Source organism: Mytilus edulis, chromosome 9 (assembly GCF_963676685.1).
Source record: "Mytilus edulis chromosome 9, xbMytEdul2.2, whole genome shotgun sequence".
Classification (NCBI taxonomy): Eukaryota; Metazoa; Mollusca; class Bivalvia; order Mytilida; family Mytilidae; genus Mytilus; species Mytilus edulis.
Window position 1 is genome coordinate 6,327,986 of NC_092352.1, and position 20,621 is coordinate 6,348,606.

Sequence of the window (20,621 nt, forward strand, 5' to 3'; positions counted from 1 at the left end):
AAGTACACAGATGCCCCACTCGCACTATCCTTTTCCATGTTCCATGGGACGTCAAATTGGGTAATAATCTAATTTGGCATTAAAATTAGAAAGATTATACTATAGAGAACATATGTACTAAGTTTCAAGTTGATTGGACTTCAATTTCATCAAAAAATACCTTAACCAAAAACTTTAACCTGAAAGGACGCACAGACAAACGGATGGATGAACGGATGGACGAACGAACAGAGCACAGACCAGAAAACATAATGCCCCTCCACTATCGTAGGTGGGGCATAAAAAATATAATGAGGTTAGTATGAGAAAAAAGTAAAATATTTCAAACATTATGAATATTCACAGAGATATCAAGTCTAAAAAAGACATTGTTTTTTCTCTTGAAATGGCAAAACTGTTTTGTCTTAAATAAATACATTTTTGATTAAAAAACATAAAGCTCATTCAAACTCACAATAAATGGTGGGTTAACATAGATAATTAAGAGGAAATATATTTTAGAAATTCTTTCATGTGGTTGATACTTTCAAATTACAAAACTCATCAGTGGCGGATCCAGAACTTTTCCTAAGGGGGGGCCCTCTGACTGACCTAAGGGGGGGCCAGCTCCAGTCATGCTTCAGTGATTCCCTATATAATCAACCAAATTTTTCCAATGTAAGGGGGGCCGGGCCCCCCAGGGCCCCCCCCTGGATCCGCCTATGCTCATACACAGGTATGATATTTCATGATTTTTTGTTAAAGTACTAATTTTTGGTTCTTCGAGGTATATGGTTAAACTACATATTTAAACAAAACAAACATTTTTTTAATTTTTATAAAGTACTACTTTAACTAATAAATACTAGTAAACAGTGAAACCCGAGTAAAGATACCATTGAAAACAAGAGGCTCTCAAGAGCCTGAATCGCTCACCTTAATTCTTTTGGTTAAATCTCTCATCAATGATTATTTTGGCTTTTCAATTTATTTAAATGTTTTTTGGATCGTCCTATTTTCTTCAAAAGCCAAAAAAAATAATCATTTTCTCCTATGTTCTATTTAAGCCATAGGAGCTATGTATCTTGACATACAAGGAAATAAAATATAAAATTTATACTAGATACTCTGAAACTCATTTAGCCTAAGTTTGGCTGAAATTGATACAGCAGTTTCAAAGGAGAAGATTTTTTAAAGTAAGTCAACATGATGAACAAATTGTGAAAAAAGTCTTTAAAGGGCAATAACTCCTTAAGTGGTCAATTGACAATTTTGGTCAAATTGACTTAATTGAAGATCTTACTTTGCTGAACATTATTGCTGTTTACAGTTTATTTCTATCTATAATTATATTCAAGATAATAAACAAAAACAGCAAAATTTCCTTAAAATTATCAATTCAGGGGCAGCAACCCAACAACAGGTTGTCTGATTCATCTGAAAATTTCAGGGCAGATAGATCTTGACCTGATAAACAATATTACCCAACGTCAGATTTGCTCTAAATGCTTTGGTTTTTGAGTTATAAGCCAAAAACTGCATTTGACCCCTATGTTCTATTTTTAGCAATGGCGACCATGTTTGTTGATAGATCATAACTTCGGATACAATTTACAAACTAGATACCCTAAGGAACATTCAGTTAAAGTTTGGAAGTATTTGGCCCAGTAGTTTCAGAGGAGAAGATTTTTGTAAAAGATTACTAAGATTTACGAAAAATGGTTAAAAATTGACTATAAAGGGCAATAACTCCTAAAGGGGTCAACTGACCATTTCCGTCATGTTGACTTATTTGTAAATCTTACTTTGCTGAACATTATTCCTGTTTACAGTTTATCTCTATCTATAATAATATTCAAGATAATAACCAAAAACAGCAAAATTTCTTTAAAATTACCAATTCAGGGGCAGTAACCCAACAACAGGTTGTCTGATTCATCTGAAAATTACAGGGCAGATAGATCTTGACCTGATAAACAATATTATCCCATGTCAGATTTGCTCTAAATGCTTTGGTTTTTGAGTTATAAGCCAAAAACTGCATTTGACCCCTATGTTCTATTTTTAGCAATGGCGACCATGTTTGTTGATAGATCACAACTTCGGATATAATTTACAAACTAGATACCCTAAGGAACATTCAGTTAAAGTTTGGAAGTATTTGGCCCAGTAGTTTCAGAGGAGAAGATTTTTGTAAAAGATTACTAAGATTTACGAAAAATGGTTAAAAATTGACTATAAAGGGCAATAACTCCTAAAGGGGTCAACTGACCATTTCCGTCATGTTGACTTATTTGTAAATCTTACTTTTCTGAACATTATTCCTGTTTACAGTTTATCTCTATCTATAATAATATTCAAGATAATAAACAAAAACAGCAAAATTTCCTTAAAATTACCAATTCAGGGGCAGCAACCCAACAACAGGTTGTCTGATTCATCTATAAATTTCAGGGCAGATAGATCTTGACCTGATAAACAATATTACCCCATGTCAGATTTGCTCTAAATGCTTTGGTTTTTGAGTTATAATCCAAAAACTGCATTTGACCCCTATGTTCTATTTTTAGCAATGGCGACCATGTTTGTTGATAGATCATAACTTTGGATACAATTTACAAACTAGATACCCTAAGGAACATTCAATTAAAGTTTGGAAGTATTTGGCCAAGTAGTTTCAGAGGAGAAGATTTTTGTAAAAGATTACTAAGATTTACAAAAAATGGTTCAAAATTGACTATAAAGGGCAATAACTCCTAAAGGGGTCAACTGACCATTTCCGTCATGTTGACTTATTTGTAAATCTTACTTTGCTGAACATTATTCCTGTTTACAGTTTATCTCTATCTATAATTATATTCAAGATAATAACCCAAAACAGCAAAATTTCCTTAAAATTACCAATTCAAGGGCAGCAACCCAACAACGGGTTGTCTGATTCATCTGAAAATTTCAAGGCAGATAGATCTTGACCTGATAAACAATATTACCCCTGTCAGATTTGCTCTAAATGCTTTGGTTTTTGAGTTATAAGCCAAAAACTGCATTTGACCCCTATGTTCTATTTTTAGCAATGGCGACCATGTTTGTTGATAGATCAAAACTTCGGATACAATTTATAAATAAGATACCCTAAGGAACATTCAGTTAAAGTTTGAAAGTATTTGGCCCAGTAGTTTCAGAGGAGAAGATTCTTGAAATAGTTTACGACGACAGACGACGGACGACGACAGACGACGGACGACGACGGACGCCAAGTGATGGCATAAGCTCACTTGTCCCTTCGGGACAGGTGAGCTAAAAATAGGCCAGTTATCACACCCTCTAGTATATACAATATCAGAATTACCAAGACATTATTCAAATATTATATATAAAATAAAAATAAAAAAACAATTATAACTGGCTGACACTTCATAATATCTGACATTCTCAGCAATACATGTAACTGTTACCATCTACATTGGCAAATACAGATAAATTTTAGTCAGGAAAGACAAAAATTATTTTACTATGCAACCTTTATAGTGAACTCAATTTGTTAACATTATTTGTGAACAGTATTGAAACCAATATCATGAAATCTTAAGTATTTGATAATTAACTGAAATATCCTACACAAGAGATAAATAATAAAAGGACTTACAGCTGGCCCTCTTGGTCCTGGTGGTCCCTGAAATGATAAAAGACCAGAACTGTAATATTAATTTTAGTTTACAATACCATGAACTTTCAGATTGATGATTACTATGATTTTCAAACAGTCCACAAGGAAGTCTAGTGAGTTGGATTATCTGTTTCAGATGACTACAGATATGATCCTATTGTCATAACCCCAATCCAGTCCTCCCCAAAAGTGATCTAAGAAATCAGAGATATCACTGTGTTTGTACTTATATGAGCAACATGATGGATGCCACATATGAGGCAGGATCTGCTTACTCTTACCGAGCACCTGAGAATACCCTAGTTTTTTTTTCTGTAAGGCTTGTGTCTTTAGTTTCTATTTGATATTTTGTGTAATGTTGGTTGTCTTTTGTTCCTCTTCTTTAATTCCTTGGGTTTGTCAGTTTATTTTTGTCTTATGAATGTCCCTTTGGTATCTTTCCCCTATCTTCTTGTGAGCCTTATTTTTACTAGTAGTATACTAAATACTTGACTTCTTTCTTCTCCTTACATCCCAGCCTTATTTTTACTAGTAGTATACTAAATACTTGACTTCTTTGTTCTCCTTACATCCCAGCCTTATTTTTACTAGTAGTATACTAAATACTTGACTTCTTTCTTCTCCTTACATCCAAGCCTTATTTTTACTAGTAGTATACTAAATACTTGACTTCTTTGTTCTCCTTACATCCCAGCCTTATTTTTACTAGTAGTATACTAAATACTTGACTTGTTTCTTCTCCTTACATCCCAGCCTTATTGTTACTAGTAGTATACTAAATACTTGACTTCTTTCTTCTCCTTACATCCCAGCCTTATTTTTACTAGTAGTATACTAAATACTTGACTTCTTTCTTCTCCTTACATCCCAGCCTTATTTTTACTAGTAGTATACTAAATACTTGACTTCTTTCTTCTCCTTACATCCCAGCCTTATTTTTACTAGTAGTATACTAAATACTTGACTTCTTTGTTCTCCTTACATCCCAGCCTTATTTTTACTAGTAGTATACTAAATACTTGACTTGTTTCTTCTCCTTACATCCCAGCCTTATTTTTACTAGTAGTATACTAAATACTTGACTTCTTTCTTCTCCTTACATCCCAGCCTTATTTTTACTAGTAGTATACTAAATACTTGACTTCTTTCTTCTCCTTACATCCCAGCCTTATTTTTACTAGTAGTATACTAAATACTTGACTTCTTTCTTCTCCTTACATCCCAGCCTTATTTTTACTAGTAGTATATTAAACTTTCTTCTCCTTACATCCCAGCCTTATTTTTACTAGTAGTATACTAAATATTTGACTTCTTTCTTCTCCTTACACCCCAGCCTTATTTTTACTAGTAGTATACTAAATACTTGACTTCTTTCTTCTCCTTACATCCCAGCCTTATTTTTACTAGTAGTATACTAAATACTTGACTTCTTTCTTCACCTTACATCCCAGCCTTATTTTTACTAGTAGTATACTAAATACTTGACTTCTTTCTTCTCCTTACATCCCAGCCTTATTTTTACTAGTAGTATACTAAATACTTGACTTCTTTCTTCTCCTTACATCCCAGCCTTATTTTTACTAGTAGTATATTAAACTTTCTTCTCCTTACATCCCAGCCTTATTTTTACTAGTAGTATACTAAATATTTGACTTCTTTCTTCTCCTTACACCCCAGCCTTATTTTTACTAGTAGTATACTAAATACTTGACTTCTTTCTTCTCCTTACATCCCAGCCTTATTTTTACTAGTAGTATACTAAATACTTGACTTCTTTCTTCACCTTACATCCCAGCCTTATTTTTACTAGTAGTATACTAAATACTTGACTTCTTTCTTCTCCTTACATCCCAGCCTTATTTTTACTAGTAGTATACTAAATACTTGACTTCTTTCTTTACCTTACATCCCAGCCTTATTTTTACTAGTAGTATACTAAATACTTGAATTATTTCTTCTCCTTACATCCCAGCCTTATTTTTACTAGTAGCATACTAAATACTTGACTTCTTTGTTCTCCTTACATCCCAGCCTTATTTTTACAAGTAGTATACTAAATACTTGACTTGTTTCTTCTCCTTACATCCCAGCCTTATTTTTACTAGTAGTATACTAAATACTTGACTTCTTTGTTCTCCTTACATCCCAGCCTTATTTTTACTAGTAGTATACTAAATACTTGACTTCTTTCTTTACCTTACATCCCAGCCTTATTTTTACTAGTAGTATACTAAATACTTGACTTCTTTCTTCTCCTTACATCCCAGCCTTATTTTTACTAGTAGTATACTAAATACTTGAATTCTTTCTTCTCCTTACATCCCAGCCTTATTTTTACTAGTAGTATACTAAATACTTGACTTCTTTCTTTACCTTACATTCCAGCCTTATTTTTACTAGTAGTATACTAAATATTTGACTTCTTTCTTCTCCTTACATCCCAGCCTTATTTTTACTAGTAGTATATTAAACTTTCTTCTCCTTACATCCCAGCCTTATTTTTACTAGTAGTATATTAAATACTTGACTTCTTTCTCCTCCTTACATCCCAGCCTTATTTTTACTAGTAGTATACTAAATACTTGACTTCTTTCTTCTCCTTACATCCCAGCCTTATTTTTACTAGTAGTATACTAAATACTTGACTTCTTTCTTCTCCTTACATCCCAGCCTTATTTTTACTAGTAGTATACTAAATACTTGACTTCTTTCTTTACCTTACATTCCAGCCTTATTTTTACTAGTAGTATACTAAATATTTGACTTCTTTCATCTCCTTACATCCCAGCCTTATTTTTACTAGTAGTATATTAAACTTTCTTCTCCTTACATCCCAGCCTTATTTTTACTAGTAGTATATTAAATACTTGACTTCTTTCTCCTCCTTACATCCCAGCCTTATTTTTACTAGTAGTATACTAAATACTTGACTTCTTTCTTCTCCTTACATCCCAGCCTTATTTTTACTAGTGGTATACTAAATACTTGACTTCTTTCTTCACCTTACATTCCAGCCTTATTTTTACTAGTAGTATACTAAATATTTGACTTCTTTCTTCTCCTTACATCCCAGCCTTATTTTTACTAGTAGTATACTAAATACTTGACTTCTTTGTTCTCCTTACACCCCAGCCTTATTTTTACTAGTAGTATACTAAATACTTGACTTCTTTGTTCTCCTTACATCCCAGCCTTATTTTTATTAGTAGTATACTAAATACATGACTTCTTTCTTCTCCTTACATCTCAGCCTTATTTTTACTAGTAGTATACTAAATACTTGACTTCTTTCCCCTCCTTACATCCCAGCCTTATTTTTACTAGTAGTATACTAAATACTTGACTTCTTTCTTCTCCTTACATCCCAGCCTTATTTTTACTAGTAGTATACTAAATACTTGACTTCTTTCTTCTCCTTACATCCCAGCCTTATTTTTACTAGTAGTATACTAAATACTTGACTTCTTTCTTCACCTTACATCCCAGCCTTATTTTTACTAGTAGTATACTAAATACTTGACTTCTTTCTTTACCTTACATTCCAGCCTTATTTTTACTAGTAGTATACTAAATATTTGACTTCTTTCTTCTCCTTACATCCCAGCCTTATTTTTACTAGTAGTATATTAAACTTTCTTCTCCTTACATCCCAGCCTTATTTTTACTAGTAGTATATTAAATACTTGACTTCTTTCTCCTCCTTACATCCCAGCCTTATTTTTACTAGTAGTATACTAAATACTTGACTTCTTTCTTCTCCTTACATCCCAGCCTTATTTTTACTAGTAGTATACTAAATACTTGACTTCTTTCTTCACCTTACATTCCAGCCTTATTTTTACTAGTAGTATACTAAATATTTGACTTCTTTCTTCTCCTTACATCCCAGCCTTATTTTTATTAGTAGTATACTAAATACTTGACTTCTTTGTTCTCCTTACACCCCAGCCTTATTTTTACTAGTAGTATACTAAATACTTGACTTCTTTGTTCTCCTTACATCCCAGCCTTATTTTTACTAGTAGTATACTAATACTTGACTTCTTTCTTCTCCTTACATCCCAGCCTTATTTTTACTAGTAGTATACTAAATACTTGACTTCTTTCTCCTCCTTACATCCCAGCCTTATTTTTACTAGTAGTATACTAAATACTTGACTTCTTTCTTCTCCTTACATCCCAGCCTTATTTTTACTAGTAGTATACTAAATACTTGACTTCTTTCTTCACCTTACATCCCAGCCTTATTTTTACTAGTAGAATACTAAATATTTGACTTCTTTCTTCTCCTTACACCCCAGCCTTATTTTTACTAGTAGTATACTAAATACTTGACTTCTTTGTTCTCCTTACATCCCAGCCTTATTTTTACTAGTAGTATACTAAATACTTGACTTCTTTCTTCTCCTTACATCCCAGCCTTATTTTTACTAGTAGTATACTAAATACTTGACTTCTTTGTTCTCCTTACATCCCAGCCTTATTTTTACTAGTAGTATACTAAATACTTGACTTCTTTCTTCTCCTTACATCCCAGCCTTATTTTTACTAGTAGTATACTAAATACTTGACTCCTTTGTTCTCCTTACATGCAGTTCTCTATGATACTACTTTGATATTTTTGGGATATACACACAAAAATTTGATCCTAATACATATAGATTCCACCACTGCAACAAGTGTGTTACCATATCTGTCCCTTTAAGACAGTTAAATTTTAATATATAAAGAGTGAGGCTTGCTGAGCTTTTTAAATAAGTAAATTTTAACTGTTGGGAGTGGAGAAATATTGTAAGACACAAGCTATAGTGGTGGAATCTGTTTCTCTAATGATTTTTATCCTTACTTTTCAAAGTTTTGCATATAGTTGTCAGGGCCTTAACTACCTATGAGGCATGGGAGGCAACTACCTCCCCTGAATTTTACACCAATCTTTTTTTTTGAAGTAATAAAATGAAATATTGACAATATGTACACAAAGAACTTGAAGTTATATTTAAAACAACACATGTTTACAGTTTTAACAGTGTTATCATGATACATGATATATCTGTCATTTTCCAGATTTTTGATCGAAAGTGAACCGTTTAAGTGTTTTTGGGGTTATGACAATAGGATCATATATAATCTGTAGTATTTTTTTTTTCGTGTGGCCGTCCATCTGTTATTCAGTATTCGTACGAGGACAAATATGAAATTTTGCTTTCTACAATTTTGAATAAAACTTTATTTAGGGGCTCAATAGGCTATTTGCCAATTCCTTGTTGTTAATCTAAATACTTTTGACATCAGAAATAATTTTTTATGAAAAATTAGTTAAACTGCCAATACATCACTTTCAATTCATCTTACTTTGCATTGGCAAAAGCCAATTTTGTCCAGTATGGAACCAGTCTAAGATTGACAAAGGGAAGTAACTTGTTTAAAAAGTGTGTAATAATAGAATCAAATCGGTAATTGGCAAATTGACTATTAACCAGAGGAAGTTCCCTTTTAATTGTGAATCTTTTATGATATCGGAAATTCGTTACCAGCTGAATCAGCTTGGGATGGGTCAATTTTTTAACGTCTCCCAATCGTATGAAAACATTATGGTCAATGCCTGAGTAGTCTAACACTCCCATTTGTTGTAGCTGGGACTTTCTATACTAAGTATATACTAGTATAGAAAGTCCCTGGTTGTAGTTATATACATGTCTGTTCAGCTTTCAACAATATTGAAATTCAAAGTCCTCGATAACTTATGTACATATACTTTTTCCTGAAGAAAATTCTTTAATTTTTTCATATTTGTGTTTTGAAGCCGAAGTTTAATGATCATCACCTGTTTGTCAACAATCAACAAAAAGCATTGATATTGAGCACATGTTTAACATGTACAATCAGATAATAGTTTATTTTAAGGACATCCATGCATATTGCAATCACTCGGTTTTTACGAAATAGGTCACACAGAGGTCACTTTGCTTACAGAAAATATGTCAGGGAATTGTTTCCAGGAAACAATTAAAATAAAGTAAACTTCTTCTTAATATGAACAAATTAAAGAATTTTCTTCAGAAAAAAGTATATGTACATAAGTTTTATAATGAAATCTATCCATTGAGTTATAAAAAACATATGCATTATTTTTTTTAATTAAAGTTTCTTATGACTTTAAAGTAAGGAAATAAAAAAATAAAACGGGTCATTTTAGCCATTTTACAGAGAGAAAAAAATCAGCGGCCCCCAAACCCCTGCCTCCCCTGAATTCGAAACCATAGTTACGGCCCTGGTTGTGTTCTTTAAAGGTGACGTCATCAGGCATGGTCACCTTTATTCATGAAGGCACAATAAAAAATTCAGTAGAATTAAATTTAGACCAGTACTCTGCTGAGAACAGATATTTTCACTAGTGAGGCGAAATATTTTTCTTACACCACTCAAGAAATGTAAAAATAGCACAAAAATTTGAGAAATGTATTTTCATTTTCATTTTATTTTCCATTCAAGTTTTATTACTTTGACTTACTGCTGGCCCTGTAGGTCCAGGTAAAGCATCAAATCCTGGCATTCCATCTATCCCTGTGTCCCCCTTCGGACCAGGAGGTCCCAGTTCTCCAGGGTCTCCTTTTTTTCCTGGATCTCCAGGCTCTCCCTAACAACAGACAAACTAACACTTCAATAAAATACAATTTTAAGCTACATGTTGATTTCGACACAAATTTCAATGGTTGTTTTAATTATTGCATGTCCATTCAAAACTTTATGAAAAATCTTATTTTTAGTATATCTTGTGAAGTTTGTTGTTTTAATTGTGGCATTCTTTAATAAAACAAATGATAGCTGTATAAATTGAGAGTAATGTTGAAATATATTAATTAAATCAACAGGGTTAGGCTCTTACATCAAGATACAAAGATAACACCTAACATAATAATTTCCATTTTTTTTAACCAAAATGATTATGAATTATTGTTTTTTCAAGTGTACTTAGTTATGAAGAGATTAACCAGTACAATTTGTAATACCTGTTTCCTATAAATCTTCACATTTTATTATCATCTTGTAATTCGCTAGGATATAAATATTTCATTCCATCATCTTACATCATTTACTATAAAGTGGTAGTATTTACGTTACACATATACATCAAAACATAAACATATCATAAGCAAATCAAACGAGTTATAATCAATTAGTTATAAGTATCCAGGATTATTGACCCTTTTGAAACTTTCATTGATGTCGATTCTGTAGCTCCCAGGTAGGTCATGGGCAGACAACTCTTGAATCAATTACCACACAGAAAAACATGTTTTAATTGAAAATCCTTAATATTATGTAGTTTTCTTATAAAAGATTCTTATAATTATGAAGTAATTTAGTACAGTGCCTTTCAAAAACACAAAAATGTACATTTGTACATATAATAACACTGAATGGTTGCAGTGGCAGATCCAGAAATTTTCATAAGTGGGGGCCCACTGACTGACCTAAGAAGGGGCCCGCTCCAGTCATGCTTCAGTGATTCCCTATATAAGCAACCAATTTTTTTCCCAAAAAGGCGGCCCCCCCCCCCTAAATCCGCCTCTGGGTTGTTAAGACTGAACACCAGGGATTAATCCATTTTGCAATGAAACAGCAGGTTCAAACAGCAGAAATAACAAGTTATCCTTAATGAAAATTCAGTTATCATTGCAAGCATTTATTATTGTTATGATATGAGCATACATTCTAATAATAATCCTATATAATTTTACATGAAATCAATTATAAGTTAATCTATTTTTAGGTAACTTTATGTATTGGTAATTCTAAATCATAGGACACATGTTACATTTGAATTTAATCAAAGTATGTATTAACAAACCTTTAAGAAATCCAGTTTAAGTTCTTGTTCTGGTGAAAGTGTTATAGGAGAACCGGGAGGACCTCTAGCACCCTGTATAATACATGCAAACATGCAGTCAACATGCACAACAGTAACAATCAATACATCACAGTATACAACCCAGTCAATCCAAAGTAGGTTTCTTATAAAATCAAACCAAACTTACAAAAGAAGAAATAGATTGATCAGACAATTATTTTGGTTCTTTGAAAGTGAAATTTTCAAAAAGTTTTGTAAAAAATATCATCCTTCACAGTGGAGGATCCAGAATTTTTTTATAAGAGGGGCCCCACTCTGGTCAAGCTTAAGTAATTTCCTATATATTCTACCAAATTTTTCATAGAAAAGGACCCTCCTCCCCCTAAATCCGCCTCTGCTTCATATGTTTGCAAGTCATGTATTGGTCAGATATTAAAAATAATATATTTGAATAGTGTCTTCCATCTTTGCTTCAAACAACTTTTTCATTGAAAGGAAATTCAGAAAACTGCATAAAATGGCATAGTTTTCAGACTTTCCTATTCATTTAAAAATGAGCAAAAATTATACCAAAAAAGATACTCTGCCACAAGATTTTTATACAAAGATGTTTATGTTAAGGAAATGTTTTTTTGGGTAAGACAGTTCCTCATATTAGGTTTAACCAAAATATATTGATGAAAAATGTGGGTTTTTTTGTGTGTGTCAAACATGTCTGTTTTGACATATAAGGGTGTTACGTTTACATCATAAATAAAATGACCAGATTATATTGACCTCTACATTTATTGCTAAAACATTATAATTTTAGAAGTAATTTTCTTAATTTTTTAAATTTCAGAGAACAATTAATAGGCCCTTTTCATAATTCAACTTTTGATATGTTTTAAAAAACCACTAAAAAAGTTTCTTCAATCTTGTAAGGATTAGATAGAGAAAAGAAACCTCAACTTTGGACTGACATAAACAATATTATTTTTTTGCTCACTATGTAAAAAAAAAAGGAACCAATCAAACCTTACTACACAGAGTATACATTCATGGCAATCAGTCCATACTAATGTGGAATCATTTATATTTCATGGGTACCAATTTTTGTGGATTGAGGAAAAGTTGTAAGTAAGTGGATATTTAATTGTGTGGTTTTGTCAAAGTATGCATATTACATTGAATATTTAAATTCCTGGTTGACAAAATCCACAAAAATTGGTATCTCAATGGATAATAATGAATCCACAGTACATTTTATTACCCATGTAACATTGTAGATCACGAATGTCAGCAGTATCATGCAAATGTTTTAGAAAAGGGCAAATAACAATTGGAAACATAAAAAATATAAGATATTTCAACAAACCTTTATTGTTATGACTTCAAAATCTGAACCCTATTGAAAACATAAAAGCTGTTACCAAAAAATAAATATACTTGAAAAATCATTTTCCAAATTGTTTTAAAAATACAAATAAAATGTAATTGTTTTAATAACTTTAAAAAAAATATCAAATTAAATTTACAAAAAAAATATCAAACTAAATTTACAAAAAAAAATAGATTTATTTTGGTATATTTGAATACTATGGAATCATTTAAATCTATTCATATCTATGTACTAAACAAGTGTTTTTAAGCAAACTTTTGCAATTAAATTTTCTTTCATATTAAAACACAATGTAATACAAAAACAACATTCATGCTGACATGCATTTCTACCTTTAATGATATTAAATTGCCATATTCTGAATCTAAGGTATCTTGGAATCGTCTTAAAGATCTTTTGATTCCCTGTATAGAATATAATAATGAATAATCACAAATATCTGAATACATGGTACATGTATCTCAGAATTAAAGAAAAATCTCTACATTAAATATATATGTTCCAAATACAAGTTTTCTTGAAATCATCTGAAAATATAAAACAGTTTTAATGATAATAAATCACCAAAATCTAAAAATTTATTTTCATGTTCAATTATGGCATTGGTTGCTGCCAGAGACATATAATCTCTGTTGCTGCTATTAAAGCCAATCGGTTCTTATGTTACAGTGGCAAAAAGTGCTTTGCTGGATTTATCTATTTTTATATCCCAGGATTCTCTGACTTGGTAAAAGCAAGTCTACCTGTTTAAAGAGATGGTTGAGGATCATGGGAATTTTGAATTAAAGTCTGGCAAATTTTATGTACATGACCATGTACTGCTGTTACATATGTAGCTAAATCAACTAAAGTCTTCCCTTCCTATTACTACCTAAATTTTGTATAGCAAAGTTGATAAGTTTGCAGAGCAAATTGAAAAAACAACGTGGCTCACTGTCAATGTGATGCAACATCCTTTGTTATGTTCATTTTGATTGGATATCGTAATTTCTTTCATTGCATCAATTCTAAATTGATGCTATAAAAACGTACATGGAAGTGTAGACGACTTATGACAGATTTTAAATGTATGTTTTAACACTGTTTTGCATCAGTTCCATTAAAATGGTTGGTCCTAACTTACATTTAGGAGATAACTGTATTGAATTATAAGCTCCAATGGCATCAATTGGCTAACACTTCACCAGTATACTTAATTTGAAACCGTCAAATCACCAACTGATGCCGTCACAGCTTAAAATACAATACAGTTATTTCCCAAATGTAAGTTAGAACTAAACTGTTTAAATGTTTTAATAACAAGATGATATCTCACCTTTTCACCTTGGAGTCCATTAAATCCAGGTAATCCAGTTTCTCCTTTCTCTCCCTTCTCTCCTCTACCCTAAAGATAACAAGGGAGATAACTGGTTATAAGTGGGTTAGGTTTGAACAAAGGGAGATAACTTAGATTATAAGTAAAAATGAAATGTACTGATTTGGTCCAGTTTAAAAAAAAAAAATTTAAATTGTGTGTGTCTGAAGCTGTCAAACTCTGCTGATGATCTGCCTGACATAAAATTATCCATACTTTGAGTTAGAGTAGATAAGATTGGTTAATTTTGATTACTTGTCCCAAAAGTAGTACATCACATTATAAATTTTTTATTTAGAAAGCACTGGTGTGATTTTTTCATTCCAATAATTATTCAAAAGAAATGCACAACAAAACAAATGTGTTTTCTAGCCAAAGGTTATGTTAAAACTATGTACGATTCTTGCTCACTTTAGAAGGCCATCTAGCAACCTCATATTGCTTTCTGTTTGATTATAAATGTGTATGATTTGAACTGAGCTAAGATTATATACAAACATGTTATACATTGGAAATTGATAGAAAAAAATAAAAACCAAAAAAAAAGAAGACTTTTTTGGTTTTTATTTTTTTCTATCAATTTCCAATGTATAACATGTTTGTATATAATCTTAGCTCAGTTCAAATCATACACATTTATAATCAAACAGAAAAGACTTTTTCTTTAAATTCCTGTTTTAATGCATATAGAATTTGTATTATACATAATTTAGGAGTGTAAAAAAGGGGAATGAAGGGGAGGTAACTGATGGACTTACTGGTTCTCCTTTTGGTCCAGCTGGTCCTTGTGGTCCCTGAAATGACATAAACTTCTGTTTAACTTAAATTTTAAAAAATTTTTATATATCTGAAAAACAAGAGTGCACTAGTTGAAATTTGATGACCAAATAATTGTTAAGGTTTGTCATAAAATAAGAAGTTTCACATTTTCCCCCAAATAAAAATCACAAGCTTTTTCCATGAACTTATTTTGAAGGGGCATTGACCTCTATAAAGCCCCTAATAGTCAACAAATAGTATCATCTAAAATAAAATAAAAAACAGAATGTTTTGGAGATATTGTGTTGTGTCTGAGAACCATTAAGTTTAAAAACTTGCCACCAACAATTCCTGATTGTTCATTCATATCATTAAGGAATGCACTGAACTGATCCAGTTATTCCAAAGGTTGATAATGTACAAAAACATTATTCCAATATATGTTATTTATTAGCAACATTAAAACACTTAACTTCCTGACTGACACCTGTTTACTTGCCAGACAACAAATTAATTGTAAAAACATATAACAGGTGTATTAAAGGTATTGGCACCTGTGAGAGATTTCAATTAATTTTTACATACATCATTCAGCCTACTTATTTTTTAGCTTTACAAACACCATTCATTTTTATCATTTTTCAAAGCTACGATTAATAACAAAGTCAAGAACAGACCTACAGTATTGAAGCATCTGATGAGCAAAATTCAATACGCACAAATAGTACATGTAGTATAACTGTTACAAAATCAAAATTATTAATATTTCAATTTTGTGGAGTTGTATATAACAATACGACAATTTCAACAATATAAAAAAACATCAAGCAAAAATAAATGGGTCAAGCTGTAAGTTTTCTTGTTTGAATTGTTATACATTTACCATTTTGGGGCATGAGTTTTGCTCATTGCTGAAGGCTGTACAGTGACATATAGTTGTTTACTTTTACCTGTTTTTGGTCTCTGGTGGACAGTTGTCTCATTAGCAATTATACCAAATCCTCTTATTTTTTAATACATATAAAATATTTTTTTGGAATTTGGCCCAAACTAACACTTTTGGAGACATACTCAGCTCATACCATCAGGACTAGAGTAACAACAATAAGTAAATGATATAAGGAACCAACAATAAGTAAATGATCTAAGGAACCAATAAAAGCACTGAAACAATGCATATATGTCATGATGTTTTAAATATGCTTTGTTTTATTATCAATTTGAACCAAAACTAGCCATTGCAGGAACAAATATAAATGATATACTTACTGGTACTCCTTCGCCCATTTGTCCCTAAAATGATAAATTAAATTGTCACGAAAACAAAGTCAACATACAGTATGTGCATAGCAAAATGATACAACTTTAACAAAAGCAAACATTTATCCAAATCCTGTAATGGGATTCTCAGGTTTATAGGTGGAACTGGCACCCCTCCTCCTTTAACTTAACTATTCAATTACATTCTATATGCCCATTTTTTAAGTTTAACACATTTATTCAGTCACTCGCCATTGTTGTTGGCTTCTGGCATTATTTTTGACACAGCCTCATAAAATGGTTCATAGCTAGATGTGAATACTCTCAATGAGTCAAAAGACCAGAGATTATTAAGAAATTTCTTAGAGGCTAAAAACATATTAACAACCACAAATGAGATTTGACTTTGAAACTCAAAATCATTTAATTTGGCAACCATACCAAATCTCCTTATTTTTACGTGAATTGGATTGCCTTAGATTGTGAATATTCAAACCTTTTAGAGCAAATTAAAAATAATTAGAATTTCTCTTTATTTCAAAGTACATAAATTACAAATTACAAAATCACTTTTATATTATAACTTTCAAAAATACATTCTTATCATGAAAACATTAAGTTGATATCTAAATTTATAAACTACATGGACCAAAATATAAAATATTATCAACGGTTCATGTAAATTAAGTTGATCAACATATAATTGGAATAGGAAAAGAAAGGATATGGAATAAATGCTCTAATTAAAAAACAAATTAACTGTTCATGTGACAACTTATCATATGCTTTAACTGTTCATGTGACAACTTATTATATGCTTAAACTGTTCATGTGACAACTTATTATATGATTTAACTGTTCATGTGACAACTTACTATATGCTTTAACTGTTCATGTGACAACTTATTATATGCTTTAACTGTTCATGTGACAACTTATTATATGCTTTAACTGTTCATGTGACAACTTATCATATGATTTAACTGTTCATGTGACAACTTATTATATGCTTTAACTGTTCATGTGACAACTTATTATATGATTTAACTGTTCATGTGACAACTTATTATATGCTTTAACTGTTCATGTGACAACTTATTATATGATTTAACTGTTCATGTGACAACTTATTATATGCTTTAACTGTTCATGTGACAACTTATTATATGATTTAACTGTTCATGTGACAACTTATTATATGCTTTAACAGTTCATGTGACAACTTATATGCTTTAAGGATTATGTACCCTTGTGTTGCTTCAATGCTAAACATATGAAAATTTTATAGAAAATCCACAGCCTTATCCTTGTTCTATCATATTTGGCAATTTGATGACCGATAGATATAGGATTATTACATGCAGTGCTAGCATTGATTTCCTTAAAACAAGTTTATTAATGTAGTTATTGGTTAAAACAAATAAAAATATGGACCAAATCAAGTACACCTTTTAGGGTGCGCTCGAATTTAGTTACTCTGCACGAGGTATTTTGGAATTTACAGGTTGGTTAGAACTTTTTGTAAAAAACAAACACTAGCACATCATAGAAAAGCAAGTGAGTAATCTATGTTTCAAATTTTATAACAAAAATCTCTGTATTAAAGGCTGTGGATTTTCTATAAAATCTTGGTTTATTTGCCACAAAGTACTCCTTTTCTATTAAACGCAATGCAACAGTAAATAATAATGCTTTGCATCAAGTTTCCCCCTAGTATATGTTCAAAATTGCCTGTCTCTATTATTCGTTATTTCTGTAGTTTTGATACAATTGATGTTTAAAAAATTCGTACTAAAATGGCTACAGAAGGGTACATAAACCTTAACTGTTCATGTGACAACTAATTATATGCTTTAACTGTTCATGTGACAACTTATTATATGCTTTAACTGTTCATGTGACAACTTATTATATGCTTTAACTGTTCATGTGACAACTTATTATATGCTTTAACTGTTCATGTGACAACTTATTATATGTTTTAACTGTTCATGTGACAACTTATTATATGTTTTAACTGTTCATGTGACAACTTATCATATGCTTTAACTGTTCATGTGAGAACTTATTAAATGCTTTAACTGTTCATGTGACAACTTATCATATGCTTTAACTGTTCATGTGACAACTTATTATATGCTTTAACTGTTCATGTGACAACTTATCATATGCTTTAACTGTTCATGTGAGAACTTATTATATGCTTTAACTGTTCATGTGACAACTTATCATATGCTTTAACTGTTCATGTGACAACTTATTTTATGTTTTAACTGTTCATGTGACAACTTATTATATGCTTTAACTGTTCATGTGACAACTTTTTATATGCTTTAACTGTTCATGTGACAACTTTTTATATGCTTTAACTGTTCATGTGACAAATTATTAAATGCTTTAACTGTTCATGTGACAACTTATTATATGCTTTAACTGTTCATGTGACAACTTTTTATATGCTTAACCTTGGTGATAAAATAAATACATTCAAGTATACCAGCATGCATGATTACAATCTTAAAATACAACATTTCAGTAGATACATGTACCTAAAGAAAAATATATTTAAAGTGAAGAAATGAACGAATACTTTTCTAAAAAAAAAACATTTTATGTAGATATTGTAATAAATATTTCTCATCAACAGAAGGATTTCAGTAAACCTATATTACATGTTTGCTAATTCATTTCACAATAAAATGAGTAAACACGATATTCAACTTATTTTTCCTCACATATTAAAAACTCATTATGGCAAGCAGCTGACCAAATATGAAGTTGTTCCTGATAAAAGTGTGATAGAAATAAATGTTGGACCTGGCAACAGATGGAGGGTGATTACAATAAAGATGTATATACAAATGCAGAAGGCAACCTTAGTCTATATATAGTTATATATAAATATATGTGTGTGTATATAGAGTGCAAAAGTTGATGAAATAAGCGAAGCATGCATAATAGATTATAAAGGTTAACTGGCCATGGTTTATTCAAGACCACTAGATATTCACTTTGATCTGCGGTGTTGATCAACTGACATCTTAATTTCAGTAATGTCAAATAAGTGCAACCTAAGTTTTGTTTAGAACCTGGTTTGTTTCCATCCGTAAGAAGAACATCATATTATAATTAGTTATATATCATTTTAATAATTCTAGGTTTTTTCTATCATTTTGCCTTCAATTTTATTCCACTGTTTCACTATTAAACAAACATAAACTTCAACAAATTAATTAGACAATAATAAACAGACTTATTACTATAGTTGTAATGTATTGCTGTGATTTCCCAGTAAAATTAAAACCGATCTCTCTGACGTCGTTACAACAATGGTTGCTGTCAAGTTGTTGTTGATGACGTTATGTTTAAACAATTGAGCGTGCTTAGCAAAAGATATTACTTTCTTACATTTTCTACTTTATTTATACTTGAATTCTTTGATTGTTATTCTATAATCAATAAAGTTTGAATTTATCTTCATTATAAGCTGTTATAATACAAAAATCAAGTGAAAAATTTAAATTCCTATTCTCAAATACATTTCACTTTTAACATTTTCAAAATGTCTTCAGTTTCTTTTTCATATGCCTTTTTTCATACTAATCTTTATTCTGAAGTGATATGCATACATGATATTAAAGTGTATTTAACTTATTAAATAGTCATTCCCAGTGGTGAATCAACATTCTTAGTGGTAAAATCATTTGCCATGCATATACATTGTATACAAATTGGTTTGTCATATGTGATTATGGATTTTTGGATAAAGACCAAGGTGCTAAAACAAAACACCAACCGGGAAACCATTGAAACCTCGATCTCCTGTCTTGCCCTGAAATATAGTACTCTTAAAATAAAGTTCTGAATACTGATCATACCTCTTCCTTGCTTATAGTAAAAGGCCAAAAGTAAATATGAGCTATAGGCTTGTTTGAGACTTTGAGTTGAAGAATAGAAAAAAAACACTGTTCCAATGCTTTGTGTGTGATTGTTTGCTGTGCATGTTCTGATGGATAGATATCCCATATCCTTTGTTTTTATATTATCTAGGTTTGTTTGCAAAAATAGTAATATGTTCAAGTGAGGTATTTGTCAATTTACTTCCTAAACTATGGCTGTAAAAAAAACAAGGTTAGAATTAAAATAAAAAGTAATTCTGTACAGGACAATCTTTTTTAAAACATTTCAGGAGTTTACTTTAATACTTTAGTACAATTGAACACATGCTATGTTTAATTTATGTCTGTATGTTTGCTGTTTTTATTAGTAAGTCTTTTCGGAAATTCTCATAAAATTACCAATCATAAAAATATCCAACAAACAGCAGGATTCATTAAATAGTTTCTTTAATATCACATTTTTTAAATTT

At 30.9% G+C, this 20,621-nt stretch overlaps 1 protein-coding gene across 28 annotated transcripts in view; it reads right to left on the bottom strand.

Annotated features, from left to right (window-relative positions):
* The window catches only part of LOC139489472 (collagen alpha-1(XIII) chain-like), an 87,003-nt gene that overhangs the window by 45,774 nt on the left and 20,608 nt on the right, over window positions 1-20,621 (bottom strand). For 16 of the 28 annotated variants that reach the window (XR_011656189.1, XM_071275889.1, XM_071275878.1 and 13 more), the window contains 8 exons: window positions 20,049-20,084; window positions 16,262-16,285; window positions 14,992-15,027; window positions 14,195-14,263; window positions 13,212-13,283; window positions 12,856-12,885; window positions 10,158-10,283; window positions 3,626-3,652 (listed from right to left, as the gene is read on the bottom strand). Coding sequence is in view for 27 of the 28 variants with exons in the window: in XM_071275889.1 (XP_071131990.1) it covers window positions 3,626-3,652; window positions 10,158-10,283; window positions 12,856-12,885; window positions 13,212-13,283; window positions 14,195-14,263; window positions 14,992-15,027; window positions 16,262-16,285; window positions 20,049-20,084 (420 nt within the window). In the remaining variant the exon portion in view is untranslated. Of the gene's footprint in view, window positions 1-3,625; window positions 3,653-10,157; window positions 10,284-11,498; window positions 11,571-12,855; window positions 12,886-13,211; window positions 13,284-14,194; window positions 14,264-14,991; window positions 15,028-16,261; window positions 16,286-20,048; window positions 20,085-20,621 lie in introns of all 28 variants that reach the window. The other 12 variants (XM_071275898.1, XM_071275896.1, XM_071275895.1 and 9 more) reach the window with 3 other exon arrangements.